Source organism: Lepidochelys kempii, chromosome 2, assembly GCF_965140285.1.
Source record: "Lepidochelys kempii isolate rLepKem1 chromosome 2, rLepKem1.hap1, whole genome shotgun sequence".
Classification (NCBI taxonomy): Eukaryota; Metazoa; Chordata; order Testudines; family Cheloniidae; genus Lepidochelys; species Lepidochelys kempii.
Window position 1 is genome coordinate 134,856,334 of NC_136381.1, and position 25,428 is coordinate 134,881,761.

Consider the following 25,428-nt stretch of genomic DNA (forward strand, 5'->3'; position numbering starts at 1 on the left):
GTTTCCACAGAAATACATAAGGGTTGGCTTTGGGTTTTTTTGTTTGTTTTTTTTAAACACCAAGACTTATACTGGCAACTGAAGACAGCTAATAGCTCTTCAATTTTTCAGCAGTAGATTAGAGTTTAATAAGCTTGGTAATAGGCAGTCTGGCTCCCCCAGTACCCATCAGATCACTGTGATAAGTAATGAATGTGCTGTACTCACCCTACAATGGGGTTTATTATTGCAAAAGGACAAAACTGGTAATAAACGAAATGGGTTTGTGGGTGTAAATTAATCTTAAAATAAATATTGACAGGAAACAGTTTGTTTTTTTTTATAACAAGCCCTCTATTATGCCAGCAAAGATTCTCACTCTTGGGATTTATTATTGCAGAATGTTTTAGCTGTTGATTCATTTTGTGCCACATTGTGAAGGTCTAAGGAAAGCCCTTCAGTAAGCTGTCATCTTCTCTGTCTAGTGACCACTTTAAAATGTCCCTAGGGCTTCCCGTATAAGTATATTTGGTTTGACCTTTTGTTTCTTCCGTTGACCTAGCACGGTTTACAGTAGCTAGGTCAACTTAACTTTTTAGTTAAGACCTGGCTTAAGTAGCCACATTATAGACACAGTCCTTCTGGTCTACCTGGGGGGCTCCCTTCAGAGCTCCTTAATTACTACTCCTTGTTTAAGAGTAACAGACGTGTTAGTCTGTATTCGCAAAAAGAAAAGGAGTACTTGTGGCACCTTAGAGACTAACCAATTTATTTGAGCATAAGCTTTCGTGAGCATAAGCTTTCGTTGCATCCGATGAAGTGAGCTATAGCTCACGAAAGCTTATGCTCAAGTAAATTGGTTAGTCTCTAAGGTGCCACAAGTCCTCCTTTTCTTTTTACTCCTTGTTTACTCCACTGTCAGCACAGATCTCTGACGCTGAACCGGCTACCACTGCAGTACTCAAAGCCCCTGCCAGTCTAGAGAGAGATTATTAGGCATTGAACAGCCAAGCAGTTTGTTTATATGAAACTTGAACAGAATCATTAAGAAAATCCTTTAGATAATATAACCTAGAAGAGCTGTGGAGCACTGAAGTGCTGTCTTCTGAAAATCACATTGTGGTAGTGATCTGAACTGCAGACAGGTGCTTGCAGAGTTTGCAATTAAAATGAGTGCAATTATATGAAGGCAATTTCCTCAGAGAATCTGCCTCTTCACTTTCTTATGGCAACTATGAGCACACCATGGTCACTCAAGCACTCTGTGTATATTGATAGGAACAACAGTAATCCAGCTAGACAGCATAGAGCATTCAATCTTGAAAATGAATTTTATGGATATATCTTAAGGATGTGATTGTGATGTGGGTTCAGCCATGCTGCTCCCATTTTTATCCACTGCACAGGTTTGCTGCCAAGTAATTGGTATTATTTTATCAGTTAAAAATCAGTGTCTCCAGTTTTGAATTTTTGTGTCTCTAAACCTATGAACGGTTTTAACATCTAAAGTTAACCCTTACACTGAAGACAGTTTGACACTAAGGTGCTCCTTCACTACTTAACTCTGCTGCACACGTGCACACACACAGCCTCAATCCAACTATCCATCTCTTTCCCTCCGCTCTTTTCCCCAGTACACCTGGTTAGACAATCATGTTTTTCTCCCTCCCCTCCATGGAAAATTTGACACCCCCCCAAAAACAAACAAAAAAAACCCCCACAAACACTTATCAAAAATTTTCCACAGAAAAAATTGACTTTTCGGAGGGGCGGGGGGGGACTGAAAACTTTTGGCTGAAAATTTCAATTCAGAAATGCGCAGTGAGTTGTAGTTTGGCTTCCTCTTGCCCTTGCTCCTTTATGGGCTGGACTACATCTCTCACAATGCACCATGATCTCTCTTTTTGATGAGTTAGTACAGTGCATCATCATCATGGAAGATCTAGTCCAGCTGGGCAGCCCGACACATAGAGGGGAACCGGGACATGAGTCACTTGAACGATGACTCCCATAAGGCACCATAGCAGCATTTCCAAACTGAAAGTTTCTGATTTGTTGATGGTCAACATTTTCCACAAAAAGCAGACACTTGTCACAAATTTCATTTTGTCAAAAAAAAGTTTTCTTGTCAAACCAGCTGATGGAAATTTTTCAACAAGCCCTGTAATCCAGACTAGTTTCTTCTCCCCAATTTCTGCCTCTGCTACTGCTGCCTGGTTCCCTCTCTGACCCCACTATATTCCCCACTGACCCCTTGCTGTTCTTGGCTTGATAATCCAATTAAGAAGGCACATTGAGATACTTCCCACTCACGATTCCTGACCTACCCTGCCTCTCTTGTCTGCTAGAGACAGTCTCTCAAATCCCCACACTAGCTGTCTATACCTACTCCTAGGAAAAAGCCAGTTTGCAAATATTATCTAGTTTCCAAAGAGTTAAGTCCTACTATCCGTGCGTAAAGCTAGCGTTCTTCTTACTTCCCATTAGGCTCATGAGGCAGTGATTAAAGGACACTACCCTGCTCCTGAAGAAACCCTCCAGGTCCTTGCTGCCTTGCGACTCCAATATCTACAAGGAGACTACAGTCTGCATACCACCATGCCAGAAATAGAAGAAGTCTATCCCTTACAAAGACTGAAGTCTCGTATTACACAGTCTACTAAAATGTTTACCCCAGCAGACAGGATTGAGAGGAAGCGAGCCAGCTTTCTTGAAGGAACGCTGAGGAGGAGTTTCCGCAGTGGCTCCATCAGCAAACAGAAGATGGAGGAGGAGCAGATGTTGGATATGTGGATCAAAGAGGAAGTCTCAGCTGCAAGGACTAGTGTTATCGACAAGTGGAAAAAACTTCAGGGAATGAACCAGGAACAGGCTATGGCCAAGTACATGTATTTGATTAAGGAGTGGCCTGGCTATGGGTCAACGCTCTTTGATGTGGAGGTGAGCAAGACATACTAAGCATTGTCAGTAACCCATTGGTGAGTTGCTACTATTCTAGACAATGAGCTCGATACCGAAGTGTCCTCTCTGAACGTAACAATATATTATTTCAATGAATATTGCTATCTTTCTCTTGGAGGAGAGAAGGCTGGCATATGGAGTATTTAGTTAAAAGGCACTCTAGTTATAATATAATGCCCAATGTAGACATTTATATTTGTCTATTAATGAACCATAATATTTTTCTACAAGATCAAATAACTGCCTCCCATAAAAAAATTGGCAGGAGGGAGAATAGAAAATATCGTACAGAATGTTGTATTACCTTTATTTGAACTTTGATTTAGGGTGCACAGAAGACGACCTCAGCACTAAGTGGTGGTGTTTTTTTTCCCCAAGTTTTCCTGAATGTTCATTTATACTCTTTCCTTCACTAGTGTAAAGAAGGGGGTTTCCCACAAGAACTCTGGTTGGGAGTCAGTGCTGATGCAGTTTCTGTCTACAAGCGTGGAGAAGGCAGGCCTTTAGAAGTGTTCCAATATGAACATATTTTGTCCTTTGGGGCACCACTTGCCAACACCTACAAGATTGTGGTGGATGAGAGAGAACTGCTTTTTGAGACCAGTAAGGTAAGTAAAGAGCAAGAGGAATTTTTAATATGCTCTTCTTGTTAATTTCATCTCTTATTAACTAGCACTCTTTTTCAAGGTAATACTTTTAGCTTAGTTTTTAAAGGTTTAAATATAATTTTGTAGATTTTGCATCTAAAACATACTGATTTTTAACAATAGTCAAAGTAGAGTAGAGGCAAAACAGAAATAGGGTAGAAACTACTAAGTTTCTAAGTATTTGTGTTAACTAACAGTAAGGGTTTTTTTGTAAGTGGTTAGATAATGGAAGTCATACCACTATTTTATGTGGTGAGATGCATTATTATATCACATTAAAAGGTTTGAGTTATTTTTACTCTTTTGGCAGGTGGTTGACATCGCAAAACTGATGAAAGCTTATATCAGTATGATTGTGAAAAAACGTTTCAGCACCTCTCGATCAGTGAGTAGCCATGGGAGTCAAAGCAGCTCCAGGTGAAAACAGAACCAGTCTCACTGTGCCATTACTCTCAAAAGATATCACTGCTGGCCTGAAAATACTGATCAAATTTGTCAACAAGCTACCCAAGAAACAGAATTTTGGGGGAATCGTCAATCAAAGTTTTTTTTTCAGGTGGCCTCTGTAAAATATCAACTTAAATAGCCAAACGTTTTTAGTATATGACTAACATTCTTCAAAATTTCCAAAGCTTTTTTACCTTTAGTTGACATACTGTATGCCTTAATACAAGCAGTAAGAAGTGCCTTAAGACATTAAAACCATCTTGCATATACATAAATTGTGGTGTTGAGCGGGATGTGCTTTTTCCCCCTGTTCAGAATACTAAGAAAAGATGGAAGAGGAGGAGTTAATTCATCCATAATGCACTAACCTACTGGCCTGATCCATGTGTGGGGGAGAAAGTATTTTTGTCGGAATGCTGCTGGCAGCCTTCCTTATGGACTTAGTTAACAGTGTGTTTTGTTTTCATGGATGCATGCTTCTGTGTGCATGCATATGACCTATGTAGATTCTAATTTTATTCCATATTTCACAAGCATTTAAAGCAAAGGGAATAATGATGTGCAATGATGTAAACAGTCTTTCTGTAAATTATAATAGTCCAGAGAGTTATAGTTGTTTCAATTTTACAGTTACTTTTATAAGCCAGTTTTATTAACAAATCAAAATCTGGGACTTTCATATCTTTTTGATTTACTATTACAAATGTATTTTACCACATATGTAGCAAGTCTGCATTCTGTATGTGCTGTATTATAAATAGATATGTAGCTGAGCAACTATTTATAAACTGCTCTAATAAGGAAATGCAGTTACAATATTCTTTAATTTGTTTCAATTTAAAATTTTAAATATTAAACTTTTCTTTTAAAGATGCTATTCTTATAAAACTCTGATTGGATGCTCCAAAATAAACCAATCAGAAAAGGTCAGAACCCTTCAAAGTAGAAATTAAACAGGAGAAAAATTATATATAGTTAAACTATTGTATTGTTATAAATGCCTCTCAATATTTTACCCTGCTGCCTAATGATGGTTCTTGACAAAGCACCTGTAAATAAGTCAGTGCTATCAGCCACTAGTAAAGCTGATTTGGGACTTTTATTTTTGTATGGAAAAGTTGTAATATAAAGGTAAAACTTGAATTGATAATGTCTTTTGTCCATAGCAATAAATATATAAACATGTACTAGCCCTTATTGACGACCTCAGCCTTTAAGAAATATTGATTATTTGCTCAAAGAAAGTCCAGCAATAAAAGATCCTAGTTAACATACTTATTTCCCATTTATATTGAATCTGGTTTCTAGAAAAACACTAGTAGTCTTCCAACTTTTTTGGCACAAGAATATGAATACACTTCAAACTGGAGTTGCTTTTACATTTGTGATGGTATTTGTGTTTTACATCGAGTAAAGAAAAGTATAGCAATATATAAATGCTTCTAATATATCCAGCTTCCAAAAGCCCAAACTACCTGCTTGGTAATAAGCTTCATGAATAACAAAAATTGGTATTCTACAAACAATCCACAAATAGCTAAAGATATGGGTGCAGCCTGGGGAAATGTGGGAGGAATCAGGGAAATGCTAAAGCGTGAGAATTGTTGAGTTCTTCCTGTACAATGTAAAATCTCTCTGGAAACAATGCAGTTAAACATAAGAACTTTCACTTGTGCTGCCCTAGCAATCAATAACTTAGTCAGCAACCAGACATACCCTAGGGGTGAACAGCATACATTACAGCAACTTTGAGCATACACAAGCATGACAAATGTATGACCAAGAGAGGTCTTCATCACAAGCTGCAAGGGGCTTGAAAAAAAGCTTGCCACAAACAGTAGCCCCTCATACCTGCTGCAGAGAAAATGTAGCTACTTATAGGGCCCTATGAAATCCATTTTATTATTGTGGATTTTCTGATTTTGTTTTTTCCATTAAAAAAATTCCATCTTTATGGTTTGTTAATCAAAATTGTTTGATACATTAACAATTAAGTAGCCTTACTATAAATGCATAAAAATGTTCAGAATTGGACTGCAATGGGAAAAACTAAATTGAAGGGTTTATTTTTGTAAAATCAAACAAAATATCCTGCAGATATACAGTACAAGGCAAAGGTAACACATTTTAAATCACTTTTTAAAGTAGCATTTGGTAATATGACCAAAGTGACATTGCTGAACAGTAACACGAGAAGGCCCCAGAAGTAAGAGTCTCTTATAGTATCAATTTAACTGAATTCATATTTGAATAATTAACAAAATTAAAAATGCACTAAACATAAAATAATCCATCCTTGCAGCAGACACATTGTTGCCATTTTAAATTAAACTCAGTACTTTGAAGGAATGCTTATATTAATTTCAGATTTGATTAAATAATTTCAACCTATTAAATCAACAGTTTATTGCTGAGTAGAATTACAAATTGATAAACAGTCATTATTTTAGACATCTTCCTTGTCGTAATTTATGGCTAGCCTTTTAGTGTTTTTCTCAGAAAGCGATTCCCTCTTCTCTGTAAGTAGATTTTTTATATTAAAGCTTCTCTTTGTGTCTACAGAGCTTACAGGGAAGAAGATGTAAGATAGGACAACCTCTGCTCCTTTAGGCATTCGTCTCTTCATATCACACACATACACGTTCTGGTTTTATGGGTGTATGTGTGTCTTTGAGGTGTGAGACACTGATACCACATAAAGGAGCGTGAAGAGGTTCTTTCAGATGAACCTGTGCTCCCTTGAGCACTGAATACTTTCAATGACATTGCGCCCTGAGGGAATGTCAGCTTCTCCCTTACCGTGATGCCAATGTCCCAGAGGAGCACCTCACCTCCACTGCAACTCCTGGCATGAAACTGACACAGCAAAGAAACTGAATTCTCAGAAGCTGCCCTTAAATCCCAGATGCTAGCCTCTCTCCCCTAACCCCTGCACTCCCGGATGGCCCTAGCCCCCTGCACCTTCTCCCCATACCCTCTGGTCTCTTACCTCCAGTGGCTGCAGCTGCAGGTAGAGCAGCCCTCCCTGCCCAGTTGCCAGTGTGAGCTTAATGCCAAGCAGAGCCTGAATTCCATGTCATTGTTTTGATTCTGTGACTTCGTCAGTGTTCTCATTAACAGGGATTTCATAGCGTCCTATATTTAGTGCTACACAGCTTTCCAGAGATGCTACCCTCACTCCCTGAGATTTTTTTACATCAGTTTCTCAGAGAATCCACAGCACAGCATGTAGCAAACTTACTGTGCTTATGAGTGGCTGATCTCTTCACACATATCTGATCATTCCATTCCTTTTCCCCTCCTGACCAAAAGAGGAGCATATCCTAAAGGAGATTTCCTGTAGCGTAACAACATAAGGCGATGGGGGTGAGAGGAACAACACATGGCAGCAAGAACATTAAATTGCAATATACATATACTTTAGGTGCATTGTAAGGTATAAGACAAAAATCAGAAGTCCGGTTGTTAGATTGTCCACATGTATTCCACTTCCGGTGCGTGTGTGCCCTACCCTGTGAGACTGGAATCATTCTGAATAGCAGTGTCGGTTGGGCCACAGTTGGGCCATCCAAAGCAGAGGGAAAAAAGGGTAGGGCAGCTTCAACTGCTCTCCCATTCCTTCTTGCTGCCCATGACTGCAAGGTGGAACACTGGCAGTGTCTGCATTTCAACATACTGTGCAACTTTATTCTTCCAGTTGTTAGTTCTAATTTGTTGTTGTTTTCAGCCCATTGGCAATAAAATAAAATCTTAGATTGATAACGGAGGTCTTCAAATCCTTGTGCTGCCTCTGTGCACCAACCACAACACCCCTTGAACGTGGTGGAGTCATACTCCCCAGGATTCAAGATCTGCCCCTCTTGTGAGGGAGACACAATGATGGACACACAAAGTGCCGTCTCCGTCTGGGGTAAGTGCCTTGATCACACAAGTGTTCTACATGCTGCACCTTTTCTAAAAGGGCCCCAGACCAGAGTCTCATTTGAAACTCTTCCTCCCTGAGAGCTCCATGAGGGCTTCCTCAGCACTGGAGGCAGAGACAACTCCATGACTGGACCAGGCTACTTTTCAAAGCACTAGGTAAGTCAATAGTTCACCCAAGTCCAGAGCTCATCCAGCACTGAAGTCCCACTCCTCAGCCACAGAGTTGGCCAGAGCCTCCCTCGTGTCTTCAGTTCAGTTCTCGGAAGACAGAGGCTGCAAGAAATAGCGATCCCATGGTGACCAGAGACCCAGATCTCACCAAGCAGGTCTAGCACAGGTGACACATTAAGGCGAACACCAGGGCTCACTGAGGCCTCAGTGCTGAGTGGTCACTACAAGACCTCTGCATAATAACTGTATGCCCTTAATGAGTCCGCTCTCAGCAACTGCAGACTGACTCTCATAAACAGACTAGGGAATGGTGACCTAGATTAAATTTCTATAATAAGGATACACAACTTGTTAAACTGTACTCAGAGTAGTTATCAATGGTTCACTGTCAAACTGGGAGGACATATCTAGTGGGATCTTGCAGGGGGACTGTCCTGGGTCCAGTATTAGTCAATGTTTTTATTAATGACTTAGCTAACAGAATGGAGAGTATGCTTATAAAAGCTGTGGATGACACCAGGTTGGGACAGGTTGCAAGCAGCTTGGAGGACAGGATTAGAACTGAAAATTACCTTGACAAATTTTGAAATCAACAAGATAAAATTCAGTAAACGTAAGTGCAAAGTTCTACATTTAGGAAGGAAAAACTAAATGCACGATTACAAAATGGAGATAATTGGATAGGCAGTAAAACTGCTGAAAAGGCTCTGGGGGTTATAGTAGATCACAAATTGAATATAAGACAACTGTGTAGTGCAGTTGCAAAAAACACTAATCATTATATGGTGTATTAGCAAAAAAGTTTTATATGTAAGACAGAGGATTAGCTGTCCTGCTCTGCTCAGTACTGGTGCAGCCTCAGCTGGAGTACTGTGTCCAATTCTTGGTGCCATGCTTTTGGAAAAATGTGAACAAACTGGAGAATGTCCAGAGGAGAACAAAAATGATAAGTTTAGAAAACTTGATATATGAGGAAAGTTTACAAAATCCTGAGCATGTCTAGTCTTGAGAAAAGATGACTGAAAGGGGACCCGATAACATATTTGATAACTATTAAAGACTATTAAAGATAGGACAGTGATCAATTGTTGTCCATGACCACTGAAGGTAGGACAAGACGTAATGAGCTCAATGTGTAGCAAGGGAAATCTTGTTAAGATATTGGAAAAAACTTCCTAACTATAAAGGGTACTTAAGCACTGGAATAGGTTTCTAAAGTTGTGGAATCCCCATCATGAGAGGGTTTTAAGAACAGTTTGAACAAAACCGCCTGGCAGGGATGGTCCAGGTATACTGGGTCCTACCACAGCACAGGAGAATTGACTAGCTTACCTCTCAAGGTCCCTTCCAGTACTACATTTCTATGAAGCACTCAGTACTGACACTTCTGGTACCAAGGACCTCACCACTGGAGTCCGAGCTGAACGAGTATTGTGCCCCACCCCTGAGTGAAGATTTTAGGATTGAGGGTCAACCCTCAGAAGGAGCCAATCCTAGCACCAAATGCACTGACAAAATATATGAGTTCTCTACACACACTAATAGTGACTATGCTTCCTGAGATCTTGGCACCACAGCCTCTATTTATGGCACCCACCCAATTCACAGTACTAGAAGACCTATTGGTAACCTCCCCCCCCCCCCCCCGAGAAAACAATCTGAACCTCAACCATACCAGAGGCAGACAGTAGTCCTCTTACTTTTATGGTGAGTAAAGATCATTCAAACCTCTAAGGAAGGGTCATAGGTTTCAGAAGAGGAACCCTCTGCTGCTGCTTTTTCTGTTGCACATGCGCCACCTTACTCCTGCCATCAAGTTTGATGGTGCGGTCAGGATCCATTCCTCCTCCCCATTTGGGAGCCATTTACCGTTTTTTTTTTTAAGGGACAGATGGGTGCAGATTACCTCAGACCATTGGGTCCTGGAGATGATAGACAAGGTACTCATTTCCAAATCCCCAAATCCTTCCTATCTTTTCTCCCCATCCCCACTGGGGGACTCCTCTCATGAGTTATTGCTCAGGAAGGAAGTGGACTCCCTTCTGCAACTCGGAGCAGTGGAAAAAGTATCCAAAGAATTCCAGGACAAGGGGTTCTACTGTTACTATTTCCTGGTTCCAAATAAATATAGGGGATAGCACCCCATCCAAGATCTTCAATAGCTCAACAGGTTTATCTGTTGGTTTAAGTTCAGAATGAACACTGGATCCTTACGACAAATACTTTCATATTGCAAATTTACCCAGACCACAGGAAATACCTCATTACCAATACAGAGTGCTCCCCTTCAGCCTCTCCACACCTTTGAGAATCTTTACCAAGTGTCTGATGATCATGCCTGCATATTTGAGAAGACAAGGAATCTAGATTCACTCTTTCCTTTACGATTGTCTGATCTGAAGTCAATCACTGTAGCCAATGAACAATTCTTTCCAATTAATCTTACATAAGAACATGTTCCATCTAACCCAGTATCCTGTCTCTTGACAGTGGGCACTGCCAGGTGCTTCAGTGGGAATGAACAGAGGAAAAGGTTACTCACCCTGTGCAGTAACTCTAGTTCTTCAAGATGATTGTCCCTATGGATACTTCACTTTAGGTGAATCTGTGTCCCTGTGCCTGCGATTGGAGAATTTCAAATGCAGTGCCTAACTGGGTCGCACATGTGCTGTCCCCATCTTGTGCCACCTCTGGTGGTTACATAGCGCTATGCAATCAATCCCCCGCTCCGTTCCTTCTCTACCACAGTGTCTTTAGCGTGAAAACTCTGAAGGGGGGGGGGAGAAAGGAGAGTAGTGGAGCGCCCACAGGGACAACCATATCTAAGAACCTCAGTTGCCAGTGTAGACATAGTCTAAGTGTTGATCCATCCTTATAAATAAAGACAGCCTGAAGGCAACCTCAAAGCATGCACAGTGGACATTAAAACCTGGAAACCTGTTGCACTGGACAGACCCAGATGGAGAGGTCTGTGCCAGGAGGCCACGTCCACTTTTGAGAAGTGGCATGTGAGGTCTCTGCAGGAGAAGAGAGCATGTCATAAGACTAATGCCTCAAACCCTCATTGCAACAATGGTTACACTTCCAGACATGCAACCATATTTGCAAATCCAGGGTCAGACTCACTTTCCAAGTAAGAAGCCATAAAAACAAAAACTCACAACTCAAGTCAACACTAGCTGAACATTCATCTGTCAAAGTGACAGGAGAATCCAGAATGCCAAACAATGCCACCTTGTCAAGCAGCTCCTTTGAAGTCACCGCTGCTGAGAGAAATGGAGGCCTTTTCAGAAATGTCATTTGCACAAAAACAAACCAAAACCCACGCCAAACAAAACACCCACAACACCAACAAGCCATATGACTTTTAAAATGCAGAATGAGGTCCATTGTCTAAAAGACCTGAAACCTAACTGCGGTCATAAAACCAGTGATCTTGAATACCAGCACTTTTTATAAGACAAGGGGGAGGTGCAAGTGCTCAGCCCTGCTAAAAATCAGATGTTTTAATATGGAATTAGGAGGCACACATTAAACAACAATTTTTGAAAAATGTCAACCTTTGTGCTGAACAGGCTTTACAAGCCAGCATTACATGGAATTTCTTGCTAGTTCTGTAAATCAGAGGTTCTCAACCAGGGGAAATGCGTACCCCCAGTGGTATGCAGAGATCTTCCAGGGGGTACATCAACTCATCTAGATATTTGTATAGTTTTACAACAGGCTACATAAAAAACGCTAGAGAAGTCAGTACAAACTAAAATTTCATACAATGACTTGTTTATACTGTTCTACTCAAACGTCAGTACAATATTTACATTCCAATTAACTTATTTTTATAATTATATGGTAAAAATGAGAAAGTAAGCAATTTTTCAGTAATAGAGTGCTGTGACACTTTTATATTTTTTATGTCTGATTTTGTAAGCAAGCATAGGCACCAACTTCCCCTCCCAGGGTGCTTGACCCCTTGCGCCACCCCGCCCCTGCCCTGCCTCTTTACCACCACCTGCCCGGAGCACGCCGCATCCCCACTCCTCCCCCTCCCTCCCAGAAAGTCCTAAGCACCACCAAACAGGTATTAGGAGGCGGGCAGGAAGCGCTTGGAGGGGGAGGTGGGTGAATGTGGCACTCTCAGGGGAGGAGGAGGTGAGGAGGGGATGGGGGCAGGGGGAGCTTGGCTGCTGGTGGGTGCAGAGCACCTGCTAACTTTTCCCTGTGGGTGCTCCAGCCCCGCAGCACCCACTGAGTAGGTGCCTATATAAGCAAGTAGTTTTTAAGTGAGGTAAAACTCGGGGGTACACAAGAAAAATCAGACTCCTGAAAGGGGTACAGTACTCTGGAAAGGTTGAGAGCCATGGCTGTAAATCATCCTTGACAACATAAAGATGACATCAACCAGGGGAGGTAGCAGTCAGAAAGTGAAGGTTACTTGCTTGTAACTGGAGATCAAAAAAGCAGCACTGCATGTTTTGCCACATTTTGTCCCTCTGTCAAGAAAGCATTGGCCAATCTCCTCTGATCGTTCAGTAAATCTTGCACAAATGTAGCCATTTTCCCACTGATGAAATTGGTAGCGGGCTATTATCACCTGGTACTTAGCTATTCTAATACCAAGAGATAAAGGGGGAAAAACTCTTTCTTCCAAGGGCATCCAATTCCCTCCCTTCTTTATCTGTAGGAGTCAAATGGGCTTGACCAGGTCTAAGTTTATTACTCACAACTGCAACTGCCAAAGAATTTGGGGTGGTGAAAGTCTGAAAATATTAAGTCCCTTCATGTGGGATTTGATACAGTTTATCTGCCTTCTTAAAATAGGCTGGCAGGAAGTAGGATTAACCCAAACTGCTTTAGCAGGTTGCAAAAGACCACCCAGAATTGATAAAGACATCCTGTTCTTTGATGGAGCCCCAAGAATATTAAAGCCAATATCAAATGGATGTGAAGCCTCTTCTATAACCATTGAAGGTAAATTAAAAGTAGATGCCATTCAATCCATCAATTCATGTAAATGTGAAGCATCTTCTGACCAGAGATGAAACAGAAACAATGCTCACATTTTCATGAGGACAAAAGTCTGGTGCTACAAAAAAGGAGCCAACTCTTCTTCTTCAGATAGTGTGTCAGGTACCAATGTCTGGGGTGCAGACAGCTCCAGTAGAATCAGATTCAAAGATTCCTCTACACCCAGACCCTTATCTGCTGGAATATCACTACTCCATCCATACTGTGGATGACTCAAGAACTTGCGAGGCAAGCCCAGTAAGATCACCAAGCCCAAGATGGACATTCTCTCCAATAATTAGGATCAGGGAACATACCCATAGTATGTGGAGGCAAATTGCCCACAAGACTGAGGACCACCAGCCCTGAGTGGCTTAAACTGGGGGTGTGGGAGCTCAGGTCTTTTTGAGTCCTTCTTGATCCTCATACAACTGTGGAGCCATTCTGCAGTAGATCTTAATGGAGATAACACTGGCGGATGAAGAGACATGAAAAGTGAGAAAGGTCTGCGTGGTGATCCTGTAGGAGTCTTGGGAGATAGAGGTGGAGATGACTGCAGAGAAAGACTTATCATACCCTCTTTTCAGGAGTAATGGATTTAGGCCTTGGATTTAACCATCCAATTCTTTCCTTCTATCCCCCAACAATTTCTCACTTGGATCTGAAGAACAATCAGATGTCACATCAGATCTGCTACTACCCTCATAGTCCTCTTCAGATATGACATCGCCACCAGGATTTGTAAAACAACAGTGCTGAACTTACAAACTTAGGCATCACTGGATCTGGACTGAGACTTAAATGGGATCATAAAGTAGAAAGTGGAACTGACTTGAGTCTCAGAATCAGAACCGTGGAAGACTAATCCAAATCAGAAGCATCTGTTAAATCTGACCCATGGGATCTGGCACTGCCAACAGTAGCAATCTTCTTGGTTATCTTCTTAGAAACCAGCACAATTGAAACTGATGGTCTTGGCATAGGCTCCTTATCTGCGGTCTGGAAAGACGTTGCCTCCTACACTTTAGCAGCCTTAATAGGAAGATTCGATGAACTGGAACCCGAATGTGGAACATCAGTCAGAACCAATAAAGACACAAATCCCTGGAACTTCTTTGGGTTTACCCTTACCTGACGATGCAGTCAGAGCTGATATAGGTCTCTTAGCCTTCAGATCTCAAGATCTCCCGTTATCAGAAGGTGTAACAGCAAGAGCTTCCTCAAGTAGGAGCACCTGCAACCTATCTCCCTTTCCTTACATGTGTTGAGTGTGAAGATCTGGTAGATGGACCACCCTGAAAGAGAGTGAACTTTCCCAAGGAACTTCAGAAACATCATGTGGTCATCCATCATCATGAAGACCACTGGACAGGACTCACACCTCTTGAAGCTCAGTTTCTTCTTGTCCACTATCCATGGAACCAAACTAAAATCTAACTTAAATAACACAAACTATTAACACACTAACTTATACTGACACTAAAACTAACAACAGACCATCCTAAAAAGGCACTTAAGGAGGGAGAAAACCCCAGATCTGAAGAATCAGAGTGGTTCACTTTCATCTGGCGCTTGCGGTTGGAAGAACTGAAGTGGTAGAGGGCACAATGCCTCCTTATATAGCCTCACCCTCAGAACATTTATGAACACTGAGGGGAGGGATGGAATGCATGTGCACCACCTTCTAACAGGCACTAACTAGAAAAGGTTCCCCATTTAGGTTGCAACGGTAAGTGGGAATATGCAGAGCCACTCAAAGAAGAACTCAGCTGAACAATGAAGAGGAATTTATATACACCAGAACATACCTCTTTATATTTATCAAGCTATTCTGACAATACACAGCCCCCTTTATTTCAGTGGTGGTATTTCAAAGACCCAAAGATTCCACATAATTAGAGATAGGCCTTTGCAGCAAAGATAAGACCCAAACCTTTTGAGAGCACCAGGATTTTGTTTCAGTACATTGCAGAGATGGGGGACAAAGAGTAAAGTTCAGCTCTGGATTCAAACTTCTGCCCAGACAGGGATTGTGTTTGGTCTCATCTCTGTGTAGGTGGTTTACACTATTGCTATTGACATCCACTGTATAGAATTTTAGGCATACATGGCTGTTTTAAGTCAGAACTGCCCTGAGTTATAACAGAGAATTTTCAGAATCAGAGGACCACATAAGCCACCTTTGCACCATACTCCTCACTTGTGAACTGCACAGGGGCTCCTCAGCCATAAACAAGGATCTGCATCATGGACTTCAAAAGGGAGAAAATAGGAACCATGAGGAGCAGGCACAGTGCAGCTTTGTGAAGGAAAGAAAGAAGGAACGAGAGGCTAGAGCCAAGGGAGAATGAGACACTAACAGGAGGAAAAAGGCAGTCCAGACAGTCATCCCATATATAGTTTATGTGGGTGGGAGTCTCAAAAAAATGGTTCAGACATGTTGTGAAGCTTAATGCATGAATGTCTGTAAAGAGTTTGAGATCCTTGGATGAAAGATATATACATTCACAATATTACTACAAGAACTTCAAATTATTCCTGAATATGTTCATTTTTTTTCTGTATACAATATTATCCATTTTTACTTTTGATAATATAGAACAGACAGAATCCATCCTGGAGAACTTTAGATAATCGATTAGCACTTTTGTAATATACAAGAGAACAGAGATATAGCCCATAAGTTTTGTTTTGTTTTTTTTTAAAAAAAGGCAAAACTAAGCTGAGCCAAATACAGCAAATACTGATAACAATTGTCACCCTGGCAAAAAAAGTGCCAGCTCATGCCAAGGCCCAGGGCCCCACTGAACAATGACAAATGCATAACTGGAAACCAGTCTGGCTTACCTGTGAGTTGGTATAGTTAAAACAGATATTAGTGTTATAAGAATGTGTTTAGACTTTATTAAATGCTTGTATAATGCTGCATGTGTCAATCATACTTATATCTATATAGCATGGCATATAGTTATATTCAGTATTTGCATTGTAAACCTCTATAACTGTGTAACTCACCAAACAAGAACAGAAGCATAGAAGAATTAATTAATGTAAAGGGCTGATCCTGCAGATGAGAGGGCCTTTGAAACCAAATGAGCCACTATGTGCCATCAAAAGGACAAAGATTTTGTTGACCACCCTCCCCAGTTCAGTTATATGAAGAGAAGTCAGACACCGAGATTTGTTCTATCAGTTTGGACTTTAGGGAGAAGGGGATAAAAATCCCTGACAAGAAGAAATTAGGTCTCTTTATGCTGTCTGGACTTTTAGGGGCAAATATTCCTAAACAAAAACAAGAAACCTCCATGTTGTTAGGCAGGGTTAGCCCTAAAAGACAAATAGAGCTTCTTATTATAGAGTTAAAAAGACAATAGAAGCTTTTAAGACTGTAACTCAGTTGTGTGTGTGCGTTTCATGTTTCAACCTTGTAAATAACTCATTTCTCTTCTTAGTTAATAAATATTTAGTTAGTTTATTATAGGATTGGTTACAGGTGTTGTCCTTTGTTTGAGATCAGTAAAAATGACTGGGGGTAAAAGTTACTGGTCCTTTGGGACTGGGAGTAACCTGAATATTATTGTGATTCTTCTTTGAGTGATTGCTCATGTCCATTCCACAATAGGTGTGCGTGCTTGCCACATGCACCGGTGCTGGAAGTTTTTCCCCTAGCAGTATCTGTAGGGAAGCGCCCCTAGCGACTCCTGGAGTGGCACCGTTATGGTGTGGTATAAGGGGCGCTGCATGCTCCCCCCACCCTCAGTTCCTTCTTGCCGCCAGTGAAGGTGCGTTGGAACTGCTCTGCTCCAGCTTGGCGGTAGCTTCCCTCTTGGACTCAGTTCATTAGTAGTCCCTGTTGTTAGAAGTAATTTAGTTTAGAGTTAGTTTAGAGCACCCGGGTCGGGGCATACCTCATGCCCCGGACTTTAAGTCATGCAACATTTGCAAGTGGCCGATGCCCGTGAGTGATTGGCACATGGACTGTTTACGCTGTCTCGGGGAAACCCATTTCAGCGATCGCTGCAAGATTTGCAGATCCTTCAAGCCTCAGACCAAGAAGGAGTGGGACATTCGGCTCCCAACCATTTTGATGGAGTCAGCCTTGACCCCGACACCGTTGTGCCACTCCGAGTCAGCACCGAGTACCACGGCGTTGGTGCACATCGACCCTTCGGTGTCTTCCACCAGCCGGCACCACTCCCCGTCCACGGGACACTCCAAAAAGGCTAAGAAGTTTTCTCTGCCGAGATACCGGAGCAAGACCAGTGAATAGACTAGACCCACATTGGGCAGTTCGCGGTCCCCATCGGCCTCCAACTCAAGTTGAGCAGAGTAGCCTGGCCCACTCTGAGCTGACCTCCCTGGACATCTGGGGTGCCCTCCACGCCCTGCAAGCAGCCCGGGCTGTTACGTCTCTGCTGGTACTACGGGCACAGCCACTGTTGGCTCCCCGGTCCAGAGGCAAGCTGTCAGATACCGGTCACCGCCTGGACAGTACCGTTCACGGTCTAGGGAAGATTCCCGACGCCGTTCCCCGCTCAGCGACTGCCTCGTGCGCAGTTCACGCCAGTCCCTGTCGACCCCCACCAGGTTGTCTGGCTGGGTACCGACTGGCAGGGGTTCCAGGCACCGCTCCACCTCAAGGGACCGGAGGCACCAGAGGTCCTTGTCTCTGAGAGGCTACCATAGCCCTTCGCGGTATGGGCATCGACGCCGTTCCCATTCTTCGACTCGCTCGAGGTCCCCACTGTGGCACCGCTCCCACAGCCCCAGGCGTCCATCACCGGCACCTCACCATCGCGGATCCACCCGTTGGAGCCGGTCGCAGAGCAGCTGCTACTGGAGGTACTCCTGCTCCTCCACGCCGGTATCACAGTCTCGTGGTCGGCACCATTCCCAACACCAGCACTCGTCCCAGTCCAGGGATAGCAGCAGATCGTATGACAGCCCGGCCTCCCTTCGCAGTCAACAGTCGATGGGCCAGCCTAGTCAGGCTGAACAACCTGCTCCAGTGGAGCCACAGAAGGTGCTGTGGCACTGGGCTCCTTGGCTGGCACCATGGTACCAACGAGCTACGTGGCCCCAAAGTAGCCCACTGTAGTGGCTCGCTCGGTGGCCAGAGCCTCGAAAAGACCGTCGGCCTCCCTTTCTCAACCTCCCAGGAAGGAGTTGGTGGAGTGGTCATCCCCAGTTCCGTGCCCGGAGGGGGACCAAGTGGTGGGACCTACGGCACCGGTGGGTACGCAGAGTACCGCACCCCCATCCTCATCCTCCCCGATGAGGCGATCACGGCCCCTCCTCTGCCTGTCCTGCAGGAGGACTCTAAAGCCCACCAGGAACTGTTGAAAAAGGGTGGCATCAAGCCTCAACCTTCAAGCCGAGGAGGTGGAGGAACCCTTGGACTCAATCTTCAACGTCCTCTCGGCTTCGGTGCTGGGCAGAGTTGCTCTCCCACTCCATGAAAGGGTGGCAAAGATCTCGAACATTTTGTGACAAACCCCGGCTTCCTTGTTCCCCCATCTCTAAGAGGGCAGAACAGAAGTACTTCGTGCCTGCCAAGGGGCATGAATATCTGTACACCCACCCTGCCCCCAACTCCCTAGTGGTCGAATTGGTCAACCACAGGGAGAGGCAAGGCCAACCAGCCCCTACTCCTAAGAATAAAGACTTAAGGAGACTGAATCTATTTGGTAGAAAGGTTTATTCGTCCTTGAGTTTCCAGCTGAGGGTGGCAAATCACCAAGCCCTCCAGGGGAGATCCAGCCCCCTCCAGCTCTAGTTGGCCTCAGTGTTCTCCCAGTCCAGAGACAGGATGGACAAATTCCTCACTGTTCCCAAACCGGTGATTGCCTCTCTACGATGGTGGTCCTCCCCGGGGAACATGCTCCACGGGGTCCCGTTCAGAGGCTGGCCCCCATCCGTGGAGCTGGTGTCCAATGCGTCAGATCTGGGGTGGGGAGCCTATGTGGGGAATGTTCAGACCCAAGGTCTGTGGTCCACACAGGACCTTGCCCTGCATATAAACGTCAAGGTGGTCAGGGTGGTCTGTCTGGCATGCGGGCCTTCCACTCGCACCTGAAGGGCAGAGTGGTCAAGGTTATCACGGACAACACGGCCTCGATGTTCTACATCAACAGGCAGGATGGGGCCCATTCCTCAGCCCTCTGCCAGGAAGCCCTCAGGCTGTGGGACTTCTGCATTGCTCACGATATTTGCATGGAAGCCCACCACTTACCGGGTGCCCAGAAATCTCAGGTGGATCACCTGAGCCGAGACTTCTCCTCCCAACACGAGTGGTCACTACACCCAGAGGTGGTGCACAGGATTTTCCAAACGTGGGGCACTATCCTGGTGGACCTGTTTGCAACACGGCAAAACTGACGGAGTCCCCACTTCTTCTCCAGTGGGGGTTGGGCATGGACGCCATCTCTGATGCCTTCCTCCTGTCCTGGTCGGGCCAGCTTCTCTATGCCTTCCCCCCTATTCCGCAGAAAGGTCTTGGAAAAGTCAAAAGCAGACAGGGCCCGGGTCCTCCTGATTGCCCCGGCATGGCCCAGGCAACATTGGAATGGGACTCTCATGAGCCTGGCGGTCACCCCGCCGTGGCCGCTGCCATCCTGCCCAGACCCGCTATCCCAGGACCAGGGCCGCCTCCTTCATCCAAACCTAGCGGCACTCCACCTCACGGCGTGGCTGCTCAATGGTTAGGCCGGGAGGAGAGGACTTGCTCAGAAGGGGTTCAGCACGTCCTCCTGGAAAGCAGAGGAGGGCCTACCTGGCAAAGTGGTCTCCGTTTTCCTGGTGGGCAGTTGATCAGGGTGTTTTGCCTGTGGCTGCTCCAATTCAGCTAATTTTAGACTACCTCCTTCACCTTAGAGCCCAAGATCTAATGCCCTCGTCCGTCAAGATGGACTTGGTGGCCATATCAGCCTTCCACCGGCCAGTGCAGGGGCACATGGTGTTCTCCCATGCTATGACTGGCCGATTTCTTAAGGGTTTGGATAGTCTCTTCCTGTATGTTAGGCCCCCAGTCCCACAGTGGGACCTGAACTTGGTGCTGACCAGGTTGACAGGTCCCCTGTTTGAACCACTAGCTACATGCTCCTGCTTACACCTCTCATGGAAGGTAGCCTTCCTGGTGGCTATCACAGCAGCTAGAAGGATCTTGAAGCTCAGGGCTCTGACCTCTGGGCCCCCATACACAGTGTTCCATAAGGATAAGGTCCAGCTCGAACCACACCCTTCGTTCCTCCCCAAGGTGGTCTCCACCTACCTGCCGGTGCTCCTTCCCAAGCCCCATACATCCAGTGAGGAGCACTGCCTCCATATGCTGGATGTGAGACAGGCTCTGGCTTTTTACCTAGAACATACAAAGCCATTCAGGAAGTCCTCGCAGCTGTTCATCGCCTCGGCTGACTGCATGAGAGGTCGGCTGATCTCCACTCAGAGGCTCTCCAACTGGATCACCTAGTGTATTCGTTCCTGTTACGACCTGGCAGGAGTCCCCCCACTGCCAACTGTGAGGGCGCACTCGACTAGAGCGCATTTGTAGGGCTGCCACATGGTCTTCAGTTTACACGTTCACCTCGTATCATGCGATCATCTCCCAAACTAGGGAGGACGCCAGGTTCGGCAGAGCTGTACTCCGTCCCAAGTATCTGTGAACTCCTACCCACCTCCAACAGATACAGCTTGGAATCACCTATTGTGGAATGCACATGAGCAATCACTTGAAAAAGAAAAGACAGTTATATTTTCCGTAACTGGTGTTCTTCGAGATATGTTGCTCATGTCCATTCCACATCCCACCCTCCTTTCCCTCTGTCGGAGTTGTCTGGCAAGAAGGAACTAAGGATGGGGGGAGCGTGCAGCGCCCCTTATGCGGCACCATAGCCTTCCTTTCCCGTTCTCCTTCCCCTCTGTCGGAGTTGTCTGGCAAGAAGGAATTGAGGATGGGGGGAGCATGCAGCGCTGCTTATACCACACCATAGCGATGCCACTAGGGGTGCTCCCCTACGGGTACTTCTAGGGGAAAAACTTCCAGCACCGGTGCATGTGGCAAGCACGCACACCTATTGTGGAATGGACATGAGCAACACATCTTGAAGAACACCAGTCTTTTTTTCGTGTAAAGTGATCATCTATCACACAGTCCAGCTTGCCTGGGTGACAAGATAGACTGGAATGCCCAAGGGGACTGTCTGTGACTACATGGTAAGACTGTTTTTGCTTTTGGAGTTCACATTTGTTATTGAGTTAGTGAAATCTAATTATAGAACATGCAACCAGTTTGGGGTTTGTGTCCTACTTTTTGATGGTCTGGCCTGAGGTGGGCACTCAGTCATGAGCCACTCCAAAAAGCATGACAATAGTAATGGGAACAAAAGAGAACTCTTATGGTAAAATAACAAAGAGGACATCCACGCACTGGCACATTTAGCCATTTCCTGTTGAATGAGATTTTCCTTGACACTAAATGTAAAAAAGATATAATTGAGTAAAAGTGAATTTTTTTTTGTTCTTATTAAGTGGGCTTGATCTTTCCCTGAAGAACCAACATCTGGCATCTCCCCAAGTATAAAACGTGTCCGAAAGTCAGATTCCCCTGATACACACACCCCAGATTGGGCTCTTTGTTGTTTAGAAAAGAAAGGAATAAACTCAGGATGAGAAGCAAATACAGCCAATATATTAACATGCCAAATTACAGGTCTGTCTGATATAAAGTTCAACAATACACAGAGGGTTAAAAATCACAGCCATTTCATAACGCTACAGTTTCTGATATTTTAGGTATTTATATGACCCCCATCACTGAGCTCATCACAATTTTTAATATATTTATCCTGGGAACTCCTTTGTGAGGAAGGGGAGTGGTATTAGCTCTGTTTACAGGATGGGGAACTAAGACCCAGAGGCTCAGATCCTCAGAAATATTTAGACACAGAACTCCCACTGAAATCAATGGAAGTTAGGAACTTAAATGCCTTTTAATATCTGAGCCAGATTATACTAAGTGGGATTTGCAAAAGTACCTACATGCCTAACGCCCATTGAAATAAAGGGGTATTAGGTACCTAGATGGTTTTGAAAAATCCCACCAGGTAGCTAAATGCCTTTAAAAATCTGACCCTAAGTGACTTGCCCAGGGTCATCTAGGATGTTTGTGGCAGAGTAGGAACCCAGGTCTCCCACAGCACATGCTAGTTCTCTATCCATTGGATCATCCTTCCTTGAAATCAACACCAACAATAAAATTTTCATGGGACAACATGTACAATTCACAATGGAATATGAATGCGTGACTCCAAAGTACTGGACTTAGGAGTTTAAAAAAGCACCTAAGGAAAAAGCCTCACTTCAGTTTAAAATACCTGCAGCTAACCCCAGTGAAGAGAAGACTAATACTATACTTGTGATTCCTTTTTAAGATTATCCCTAAAATCAAAATGTTATATCATACCCAGTACACAATAAGCACTAGAAAATACTAGATGATGTCCTTATGGCCACTAGATGGAGCTACTTTATTAGTATTATGATTAGCTTATTGTGTACTGGGTACGATATAACATTTTGATTTTAGGGATAATCTTAAAAAGGAATCACAAGTATAGTATTAAAGATTATCCCTAAAATCAAAATGTTATATCGTACCCAGTACACAATAAGCACTAGAAAATACTAGATGATGTCCTTATGGCCACTAGATGGAGCTACTTTATTAGTATTATGATTAGCTTATTGTGTACTGGGTACGATATAACATTTTGATTTTAGGGATAATCTGAAAAAGGAATCACAAGTATAGTATTAAAGATTATCCCTAAAATCAAAATGTTATATCATACCCAGTACACAATAAGCACTAGAAAATACTAGATGATGTCCTTATGGCCACTAGATGGAGCTACTTTATTAGTATTATGATTAGCTTATTGTGTACTGGGTACGATATAACATTTTGATTTTAGGGATAATCTTAAAAAGGAATCACAAGTATAGTATTAAAGATTATCCCTAAAATCAAAATGTTATATCGTACCCAGTACACAATAAGCACTAGAAAATACTAGATGATGTCCTTATGGCCACTAGATGGAGCTACTTTATTAGTATTATGATTAGCTTATTGTGTACTGGGTACGATATAACATTTTGATTTTAGGGATAATCTGAAAAAGGAATCACAAGTATAGTATTAAAGATTATCCCTAAAATCAAAATGTTATATCATACCCAGTACACAATAAGCACTAGAAAATACTAGATGATGTCCTTATGGCCACTAGATGGAGCTACTTTATTAGTATTATGATTAGCTTATTGTGTACTGGGTACGATATAACATTTTGATTTTAGGGATAATCTTAAAAAGGAATCACAAGTATAGTATTAAAGATTATCCCTAAAATCAAAATGTTATATCGTACCCAGTACACAATAAGCTAATCATAATACTAATAAAGTAGCTCCATCTAGTGGCCATAAGGACATCATCTAGTATTTTCTAGTGCTTATTGTGTACTGGGTACGATATAACATTTTGATTTTAGGGATAATCTTTAATACTATACTTGTGATTCCTTTTTCAGATTATCCCTAAAATCAAAATGTTATATCGTACCCAGTACACAATAAGCTAATCATAATACTAATAAAGTAGCTCCATCTAGTGGCCATAAGGACATCATCTAGTATTTTCTAGTGCTTATTGTGTACTGGGTATGATATAACATTTTGATTTTAGGGATAATCTTAAAAAGGAATCACAAGTATAGTATTAAAGATTATCCCTAAAATCAAAATGTTATATCGTACCCAGTACACAATAAGCTAATCATAATACTAATAAAGTAGCTCCATCTAGTGGCCATAAGGACATCATCTAGTATTTTCTAGTGCTTATTGTGTACTGGGTACGATATAACATTTTGATTTTAGGGATAATCTTTAATACTATACTTGTGATTCCTTTTTCAGATTATCCCTAAAATCAAAATGTTATATCGTACCCAGTACACAATAAGCTAATCATAATACTAATAAAGTAGCTCCATCTAGTGGCCATAAGGACATCATCTAGTATTTTCTAGTGCTTATTGTGTACTGGGTATGATATAACATTTTGATTTTAGGGATAATCTTAAAAAGGAATCACAAGTATAGTATTAGTCTTCTCTTCACTGGGGTTAGCTGCAGGTATTTTAAACTGAAGTGAGGCTTTTTCCTTAGGTGCTATTTTAAACTCCTAAGTCCAGTACTCTGGAGTCACGCATTCATATTCCTTTGTGAATTGTACATGTTGTCCCATGAAAATTGAGCTGTAGCTCATGAAAGTTTATGCTCAAATAAATTGGTTAGTCTCTAAGGTGCCACAAGTACTCATTTTCTTTTTGCGAATACAGACTAACACGGCTGCTACTCTGAAATTACAATCCTGTAACTCCTACTGTAAAAAATTTCTATAGTTTTGCATAATAGAAGTATCTCACTTCCTTCAAGTATAAGGATTCATACAATTCAAACTACCCAGTGCCTTTGTAAGAACTCTACCATTTACATGCAATTTACCATTTATACAATATAAACATGAAGGCCATTTGCATATAGTGACCCTGTCAGTGTTCTTTGAGAAAGACAAGAATACAGATTTCTCCCTGCCGTTGGGTGCATTTTGTGCAGTATAGCCAGAGAAGGAAGTTCCCTGACTCCATGGGACATAGATGCTATTAGGGTCTGTCTGGGGACCTGTTGTGTAAAACACATTAAAAAAGCCAATGAACCTGGCTGAATGATGTAAGAAGGAAAAGGTAGCTGTACTGATGACATAACTGTGCCCAAGTCTTATAAGCATGCTCATACCCAAATCCCCTAAAACCTGGCCCCAGACTGGAGACATTAATGGACTTCAAGCCTAATCTAATGAGCATGTTTCCCTTTTGCCTCATGACACAAATATCAGACAAGGCAAGTCATTTAAACTTTATGAAACAGATAATTATTATATTTAACTGATATAATGCCTTTCATTTCTAAGGAAACTCTTTAGAAACTTAAATTGATATACAAAATAGACAGAAGGAAACACTTCATCCAGAAAGCAACAAGTGTTTGATCAGAAATACAGGCCTGGAGTCCTGTCTGCACAAAAGAAATTTAGACCTGCATTTCTATATTGATCTAGTACCAGTACAATCCACTAATATAGATGTGCTACTCACGGGTAAGTCACAATGGTGTAAGCCCTGCTTCACAGCAGTGCGGCACATCTACATCAACATAATCACATCAGTGC

At 42.9% G+C, this 25,428-nt stretch overlaps 1 protein-coding gene and 1 long non-coding RNA gene across 2 annotated transcripts in view; one reads left to right on the top strand and one right to left on the bottom strand.

The window, feature by feature from the left end:
- MYO10 (myosin X) overlaps nt 1-5,280 on the top strand; it is a 272,590-nt gene extending 267,310 nt beyond the window's left edge. The window contains exons 39-41 of the mRNA XM_073332289.2: nt 2,467-2,919; nt 3,357-3,548; nt 3,898-5,280. Coding sequence (XP_073188390.2) covers nt 2,467-2,919; nt 3,357-3,548; nt 3,898-4,008 — 756 coding nt within the window. The 3' untranslated portion in view covers nt 4,009-5,280. The remainder of the gene's footprint in view (nt 1-2,466; nt 2,920-3,356; nt 3,549-3,897) is intronic.
- A 794-nt stretch (nt 5,281-6,074) lies between these two features.
- Nucleotides 6,075-25,428, bottom strand: part of LOC140907099 (uncharacterized) — a 41,235-nt gene continuing 21,881 nt past the window's right edge. The window contains exon 3 of the long non-coding RNA XR_012157373.2: nt 6,075-8,231. This is a non-coding gene — a long non-coding RNA (uncharacterized LOC140907099). The remainder of the gene's footprint in view (nt 8,232-25,428) is intronic.